This window comes from Delphinapterus leucas, chromosome 11, assembly GCF_059928025.1.
Source record: "Delphinapterus leucas isolate spDelLeu-1000000601 "Yukka" chromosome 11, BTC_Dleu_Yukka2, whole genome shotgun sequence".
NCBI classification, from domain to species: domain Eukaryota; kingdom Metazoa; phylum Chordata; class Mammalia; order Artiodactyla; family Monodontidae; genus Delphinapterus; species Delphinapterus leucas.
Window position 1 is genome coordinate 10,001,613 of NC_143139.1, and position 9,041 is coordinate 10,010,653.

The following is a 9,041-nucleotide window of genomic DNA, read 5'->3' on the forward strand; positions in this document are numbered from 1 at the left end:
AGGCCAAAAGCCCACACTGAGTTCTGGGTTTTTTCACTTCAGTGGAATGAACACCATGCTTGCCGATACCACAGGAAAAGAAGGTATAGGGTTAATGACAAAAAGTAAATAATAATGCCCCTCAAACCTCAGGCCCCTAAGGAAATGAATTCCAACGACAACCACGTGATCCTGGAAGCAGATGCTACCTCCACTGAACCTTCAGATGAGACCCTGACCCTAACCCTGTGATTGCAGCCTTGTGAATCAGAGGACACAGTTAAGCTGTATCCAGATTCCTGCTCACAGAAGTTAATGAGATTTAAAAAAATGTGGGTTATTATAATCTGTCAAATTTTGGGGTAATATGCAATAATAGATAATACAATTGTTCCATTTTTTTTCCATGTGAAATATAGATTTCATATTCAACTTATAAAAATAAACTAGTTTAAAATATCTTCCAAATAGTAACAAAAAAATAACCATACTCCTTTTTGTCAGATCCCATGTTCACCAAGCAACTTCCAGATTATACTTCCAGATTCCCAATTATTCCAAAATCAGTAAGAATGTGCCCTGAATAAGTCATCTAAGCATTCTGGTCATTGGAAAGGAATATACCCCCTTGAAAATCAATACACTGGCCTCTGGTTAATATACTTCAGTCTCCTGAATAAACGTGAGGGTGACTAGGGAGTGGAGAGTCAACCTTAGTCTGTGGGGTCAGTTCTGGGACAGGTGGAGCCAGGTTGGGATAATACCACTAAGATCACTAGCAGTTTCCTGAGGCCAGGTGATGAATGCCGCTCCACCCAGCCTGCGTGCATCCAGCCTGCGGGTGATCTTAGCTGCCAAAGGGCAAGGTCTCACTTTCACCTTCCACAAGGTGTGACAGCTCATATAAACCAAAAAACGGAAGCAGGTGCTATTGGAGACCTCTACCTAGTCTATGAAATTACATTGAGTTTTAATATGTGGCCTGTTTTAGTTGAGGGTTTCTTTAAACCACAAAACGGATAAATATAGGCAGTTGTTTTTCCCCCTTTGTCCTCCAAACAGTATACTCACATATCTTTTCTTAAAAAAACAAAAAAGCCATAAACCATTTAGCTGGTTTAAATTTTTCTTCAAAATAAACTTAAAAGTTCCTTACAATATTTGTGTTTGTAAGTTTGAGTCTGGATTTTCATTGTGTTTCTTTGCCCTTTCACTCCAATTATCAAATAGCTTTAAAAACAACAACAAAAAAACCCTATCTTGACTTCAATTTCACTTTTCACTTAGATTTGTTTCGAGTTACAGTACAGTTCACTTATGGTTCAACTGAAAATATATAATGGTTACATGTTTTTAGCTACAGAGTTGCCTACAATTAACTATGGCCAAGAGTGACTTAAGTCCCGTTTCACTGGTTTTTCTTACACTTGACTAGAATGGTTAAATTAACAGTTGAAACTGATTTTCCTCCATCAGTTCTTTCTATTGTATATGTGGAAATCGCAGCACAAGAATGACGGTAAAAGGCTGCATTCTCAAGTGTTTTCATATCCTGAATTTAGACCATGCCTTCTTAATAGTTCAAAAAAATCCCCTTTGGAGTGAGTGAATAGAAGTAGCTCTGTCACCTACCTCCCATTCAAGTTCCTGTTCCCAGTTGTTCCTTCTCCCTGAGTCTGCAAAATATTAGCAGAACTAAAAAAGAAAGAAAAGAAAAAGAAAAAAAGCTAAAGAAGGAAAACGATGCCACAATTTGAGAATGGTATTAAAAAACTGTTTCTACTAGTTAGCACATAGCAATAAGTGCTGAAGAACTTGAAAATGGAAAAATCCATTGGGTTAGCAACAACTAAATTTAAATAACAACAATAGAAAACCTTTTTTGAGGGCTTCCCATGTGTTTGGTAATGCACTGAATGAATGATTTACATGGGTCTGGGCTCATTTTATTACAATCCTATAAGGTGGTATGATAGTCTTACATGTCAGCTACGGTAGAATACCAAGTTATTTAATCAACACTAACCTAGGTGTTGCAGTGAAGGTATTTTGTAGATGTGCTCAACAGCTACAACCGACTTTAAGATTATCCTTGATAATATGGTTATCTAATCGGTTAAAGGCCTTAAGAGCAAACAAAAATGAGGTTTCCCTAAGAAGAAATTCTGCCTCAAGACTGTAGCATCAAATCCTGCCTGCTGGCCTGCCCTAGATTTCAAACTGAAGACTGCAGCAACTACCTGAGTTTCCAGCCTGCCACCCACCCTACAAACTTCAAGCTGGCTGACCCCCTTAATTGCAAGAACCAATTGCTTAAAATATTGTCATCTATCCACCTATCTATCTGTCATCTATGTCCTATTGGTTCTGGTCTTCCTGGAGAACCCTAATACAGGTAGGCATGTTATCTTCCCCATTTTAAAAATAGAGAAGCTGGGGTTTGAGTATTTGCTGGTTAAACAGGTGGTAAGCAGAACCTGAGCTTCAACGCAGAAGTTGATTCCAGAGCCCTTGAAAACAACCATCACACTTGTGATTAAGGAAAACTCTGTTGGCTGGAGGTGTCACTGGAGTCTTGTGCCCAGTTTTCACTAATTTTTAAAGGGTCATTCAAGTATATATAGTCCATCTACCTGGAGAATCAGCCCAGGATTTTAATGAGTCTGGACTGATGAACAGAGTAGAAATCCATTCTTCTCAGACACTGTGCTCCCCACCCTCTCCACCATAAAACTCTTCACAGATCTTTTGCTGCCCAGGTATCCATGCCATGGTCCGCGTAGCACATTCAGGGTCCTACTAGCAGAATATAGTCTCCTAAAACAGAGCACTCTTTGGAAGGTATTGCAGGGAAGCAGAATAGAGAGGATTCATTCAGAATTCCCTTATCGTTTTCATTCCCCATATCTAGCTGTTGTGGGCAAACAGCTGAAACTGCTATATTGACTGTCTGCCACTGAAAACCAGATGATGTTCTCAAGCTTCCAGACCTGCATCATAACCCTGAAACCAGATACACACACCCAGCATTCTTCAAATTATAGGTGAATCCTAATTGTATAACTCAATTAGGGTTGATGAGAGTTTTTAAAAAGCAACACTTTTAAAGAGGCTTCTTCTAGTAAGTCAGACAGAAAAAGACAAATATCATGATATCACTTACATGTGGAATCTAAAAAAATGATACAAATGAACTCATTTACAAAACAGAAACAGACTCACAGACATAGAAAACAAATTTATGCTTACCAAAGGGGAAATGTGGGGAGGGATAAAGTAGGAGTTTGGGATTAGCAGATGCAAACTACTATATACAAAATAGATAAACAACAAGGTCCTACTGTATAGCACAGGGAACTCTACTCAGTATTCTGTAATAACCTATATGGGAAAAGAATCTGAAAAAGAATAGATATTTGTATATGTATAACTGTTTCACTCTGCTGTACAGCAGAAACACAACATTGTAAATCAACTATACTCCAATATAAAATAAAAAATTAAAAAAAAAACAGAAACGGATTAACAGACATAGAAGACAAACTCATGGTTACCAAAGGGGAAAGGAGGGGGAGGGATAAATTAGGACTTTGGAATTAACAGATACACACTGCTATATATAAAATAAATAAACAACAAGGACCTACTGTATAGCACAGGGAACTATATTCAACATCTTGTAATAACCTATCCGATAATGGAAAAGAATCTAAAAAAGAATATATACTTTTACCTTCAGGTGTCCAGTTTACACCTGAAACTAACACAACATTATAAATCAACTATGCTTCAATTAAAAAAAATAATAAGGAGGCTTCTCCTGAGAAAGAAGACAGAGCTTTTGAACAGAAGTGTTGAGCAAACAATTCAGAATGGCCCAGATTGTAGGTAGGGGCTCAAAAAATTAAAGAGGGTCTGAGGGAAATGAGACGGGCCAAAAATAAATTTAACCTAAAATAAATTTAACTGCCTACCTACCAGGAACACAGGAACATTTACTTTTAGGGAAAGTCTAGATTACACTGCTATGGAATCCATAAATTCTGAGAGTCAAATAATAAAAGGAGAAAAGAGAGAGGCCCTGGTAAGTGTGGGTGGCACAACTGCGTGTTTGGTGAGATGGGGTTTTTCGAAAATGCTACCATTTGTAAAATGGGTTTAAAATAATATTTTGACTAGTGATTTCATGTCTGTAAAGGGTATTAATTATTTTGGAATTCCCTCCTATGTTGAGATGCTTTGTGTTTTGAACACACTGATTAGTTAATCTGCAGCTGCTGCTCTGGGTGCTCAGCAATTTTCACTGTCTTGTTGCTATGCAACGAGGACTTTCCCCCAAATCGCCAGTGTGCCGGGCCCTGTGAAGAGCTGGTGGGGTCTGCCTACTGGCCACAGTGCCACCAAGCGGTCGTTCTGCAAAACAGTGGCACCAAGCTGGTTCGTTTCCATGGCTGTCTAATCAGGGCCCCCTAAGGTCGTCTCTGCTCCAGATGAATTAGCAGGTTCACTAAGCAATGGGGAATTGTTTATTCTTTTCATATTCTTCCCAACACAGTGAGGAGTTTTTCACTCCAGTGAATGCATCATGCCAGCAGCACGGCAAATTTGAAGAATGTTGGACTGGTTGGCAGAAGGCATTTTTGTTTACCCCTACATTGACCTCTCTTGGACATAATTTGCTCTTCTAAACAGTGAGGGGCTTGGGTTAGGTCTCCCAACGTCCCATTCCTTCTACTCTAAAAGTCGAATTCTTTGCTTCTGTTACGTGTGGTTTTTATAAGGAGAATAACCTTGAAGCTGATCCTGGTCCAGCAGCTCCAACAGATCTTGCTTCTGTTGCTTCAAAGCAAGTTTGGCAGGTAGCAGCAAGGCTGGAGGGAGAAGGGAAGCACTGTGCCCACCAGGAGAGCCAAGAGTGCCAACCTTATCTGGCAAATGACCCTGCTCCCCACATGCTTGGTGGAGGTCCCCCTGGATGAAACTGCCCTTGCTGAGAACTCTGGCCCAGGGCATTCATTGGTCCCAGGCACCCTGGGGAAACCTGTGACGGAAGGTCCACAGGGAAGTGTACCTGAGCAGGATGTGCTGATGGACTTTGGGCAGCAGGCTGGTGGCACTAATGATTTCACTGAAGATTAGAAGGAAAGGAGAAATTCGAATTCCACCTCAAAGGATGCGACCCTGCCCCTTCCTCTGATGGTCTGTGGGCACCTGGAGCCAGGGAGGGGAATTGCTCTCCTCAGAACCCTGCTCCCCGTTAGCTTTCCTGAACTCCTGTTTGGAGGCTACATGAATCCACATTTGTGATGCACCTCGTCATGTGCCTGATAAGGAGACTGGAGTCATTTTCCTATTCCCCCCCAACAGCCTGCCTCCCTGTGCTTGGCAGGTAAACGTGAGGTATGGTGAATGTTGTTCCCATACTGCTGGGACTTATGCAAATCTTCATCAGTCTGTGCGTTACATCCAGTTTCTTCCAAATTCAGGATCAAGTGAGACAACAGGAATCCTAAATATTAAACTAAAAAAATAAAATAAAATAAAATGAATTATCCACATGCTGAGAAAATGTAGCTGAATTATCATAGGTCATGAGACTTCAGAGCTCTCTCCATTGTGATTTGATTAACACTCTTAATTTGTCATTATTTGGGGGGATTTAAAAAAAAACTAATCTCGATAACAAGAGTTTGTAAGAGGTAGTCTCACTGAATTTCCACCCACTGGGGTAAACTCACAGAACATTAAGGACAGAATGGAGCTTTGTAATCATCTAGTCTTTTTTGGTTTAAACTGAGACCTAAAATACATATATAAATAAAATTAAAGTAAATGAAATTTTACTTGTTACAATCCAACTTTAAAAAATAAATTAAAAAAAAAGTACTGCAGGGTCTCTTCTATTTTTTAACAACTCTGAACCACAAAATACCAGGGCCATGTGACGTAAACATCTGGCTCATTTTGTCTGGTCAGCCATTGGCTGATAGGATAAGGAAGAATATGTGGAGGAGAAAGAAAAGGAAGAAAATACAAGACACTTTTTATCTTTTGACTTTGATTAAAGGAAGCACCTCCACTTAAATGCATCAGCTCTGTAGACGTTTTGTGGATGGAATACTTTATTATTCTCATTCTTTGCCCCAAATACCAAGCCTAATCTTGTTTCCCTGTGTCTGCGAGGTGGGATGTACAGCTTCTTTCCCATTTCAGACGTTTAGCACCACCAGCCCAGGAACCTAGCCACAGCCAAGGAAAAGGTGAGGGCCAGCTCACTAAATTTCCAGACTCTCCTGTTAAGAATGCCACGTTCTCCCAGACCTCAAGATTTCCACGCAGGCAGCAGCCATTAGGCCCACAGAGGTCTGGATGGGTTTGGCTACTCATGTATTCCCTAGAGAGAAACCTGTCTTGTCAAGGAAGGAGCAACAGACTTGCAGTTAGGGGGCCTGAGTGTGAAAAACAGCTCGGTCACACTCCGACTTGGGCAAGTCACGTAGAGATGATAATATGAACATCACAGAATACTTGAGAGGATAAAGTGAGATAATACAGGTAAAATCACTGAACAACTGATATTATTATTTGCAATTCTCGTTAACTAGGGTGTGAAAATGCACACCAGTCTTGTCTGTAAACCCGTTATTGTTTGAATAAGTACATCTTTAAAATGTGCTAGTCCTAGATTTGAAATAATGGAGACCTGGCAACCAGAGAAGAAAATCTCGAGTTACCACAGCCAAAGAAGAGTCTGAGCTTGCTGAGGGTATGATGATACATCCTGGAGAGAGATGAGGGGTAGGAAGGGCTGGCTGGAGAAACGGCCTCATGTCTGAGTGTCCAGGAGAAAGAAGAAAGCGCTCCTTGCCCTTGCTGTCCTAGTGTATAGGGGCAGCGCCGGGCAGCCAAAGGTGTCTGCCTGAACTGCAGAGCGCAGGGAGATCCCATCTGCACTTCTCCCTTTGGCATTTTCTGGGCTTGCCCAGGCAGGGTCCCTGCTCATTTATCTTGAGTTTAACTCAGAAGAGACGTAAACATCCTGGACACAGCCTAGATGGGACACAGATGTGAGGAAAACAGCACGGCCACCTCAAACGTATCAAGGCATCATCAGCTCGTTAGGTTAAGGGAGAATGAAAGAGAGACAGAAAAAGAGAGAGACCAAAATTAGGCAACTCTATAAGCTTTCTTTCCCTAAGAATCCTGATTATAATTCGATCACAGAAGACTACCCAGCAAGTTCCAATATATTCCAATATACGGAGCGCTCTCCAGAACAGATCCGGACAGAAGGTAATGTAAAAACATATACAATATTAAGACTTTCTAAATGTTGCTTAGTAGAGAAATTCAAGTCTCTGAAATGTGTCACACAGGAGATTTCATTTGGAACAGAAGCCCATAGTTAACAAAATTTCAGTAGGGAGGAGAAAAAGGAAACAGAATAAAACCAGGTTGAATCATTAATCAAAGACTGTGTATATGGCTTACGCTTTTTGGACCTACTGGTAAATTAAAAAGTAGGAAAGCATTCTTTTTTTTAATGTATGTAACTAATATAGGAAAGGGACCGTTGACCATAAGCTCAAGGTGAAAGCTTCCTCGAAAACAAAAAGCAACTAAAATAAAAAACACAGAAACTAAAATCAATAGTGAGTGCATTTTACAAAATCAAACATTTCCCTCAGAAAGTTGATTGAAAAATATATAAATAAATAGCTTCCGTTTTTACAGTTAAAGTTTTTAATCTCTGGTGCATAACAGTAATTGAAAGAATTCTGAGAAATCAGACGAAAGTATTGGGCAGATTTGAATTAATGGGCCAAGCAAGCTTTTTCTCCTTGGCTTCCCTGTCAAATGAACCATAGCTTGAGTCTTTGGCTACAGCTTTGGCCGTGGGGAGGATTTCTGAGACGCCGACATAGTTTTTTTTGGCCATCCGTGAACTGGTTGTGATAGTGTAGGCATTGCTTCGGTAACACTTCATCGAGGACATGCAGAAAGTCTCTTTCATTCCTCTCCTAAAATTGGCATTATAAATGGAATACAGAGTAGGTTTAGAGGCTGAGGAACTAAAGGATATCCACGTGATAGCTGTAAAAACAAGGGAACTTTTCTTATAGTCTCGTTCATGGGGGTGCCACAGCTGAGCAACATGAAAAGGCAGCCAGGAGAGCAAAAACAGAAGATTTAAAATGAGGAACATCTTGACAGTTTTCACTTTTGTCCTCGGGACGATGTTCGTTGTCCTCCTCACTGTTCGACCATCGGTGCCGATTCTCCAAATGTATTTTATGACCTTCTGGTAAAATAAGATTATGAGGACGGATGGAATCACAAAGCTCACCAAGAAATGGATGACGGTATAGGCAGTTCCTTCCCAAGAGGAGGGGAGGAAATAGTTACAATGACTGTCCCAGTTGGAGCCATAGAAAAAGAACACGGGGGTCACAAAGGCCACCTCAAAGATCCAGGACGCTGCAATCATCTTCTTGGCTTTTTCTCTGGACACCTTGAAGCTCAGAGGGTAGACGATGGTGTAGAACCGGTCTATGCAGATGGAGAGGAGAACGTAGACCTGGACGCCCGGGGCGAGATACTGAAGGTAGCGCACGGCCTTGCACATGGCGCTGCCCAGGGCCCACCGGCCGGTGGCAAACTGCAGCAGGACGAAAGGCATGCCGGCCACGCTGACGAGCAGGTCGGCGCACGCCAGGGACACCACAAAGTAGTTGGTGGTGGACTGGGTCCTCCTGCTCCGGTGGACGACCAGACACACCAGGGAATTGCCAAAGACGGAGGACAGCCACAGGGCCCCGAAGAAAATGCTGGCTGTGGCCACTTCCCCGGGGTTTGGTCTGTAGTGCAGGTCTGTTCCATTGCTCCTCCAGCCGTGCTCCTCGTAAAGCTCCGTCAGGTCTTGGCTCAGCAGAGGGGAGGCCATTTCCGTGCAGCTGTGGTTTTGGAGGGGCACCAGAAGTGTAGGAACAACCAAAGGCGGCTTGCTGTTATCCATTCTGTGAGCAAAAACCATATTCATTTTTTCCCTCTTAGTTCTGGAT

At 41.7% G+C, this 9,041-nt stretch overlaps 2 protein-coding genes across 4 annotated transcripts in view; one reads left to right on the plus strand and one right to left on the minus strand.

The window, feature by feature from the left end:
- CREBL2 (cAMP responsive element binding protein like 2) overlaps nt 1-9,041 on the plus strand; it is a 59,246-nt gene that overhangs the window by 33,771 nt on the left and 16,434 nt on the right. The window lies entirely within an intron of this gene.
- The window catches only part of GPR19 (G protein-coupled receptor 19), a 31,267-nt gene continuing 29,846 nt past the window's right edge, over nt 7,621-9,041 (minus strand). For both annotated transcript variants that reach the window (XM_022577622.3, XM_022577623.3), the window contains one exon: nt 7,621-9,035. In XM_022577622.3, the coding sequence (XP_022433330.1) occupies nt 7,766-9,019 (1,254 nt within the window). In that variant the 5' untranslated portion in view covers nt 9,020-9,035 and the 3' untranslated portion in view covers nt 7,621-7,765. The remainder of the gene's footprint in view (nt 9,036-9,041) is intronic.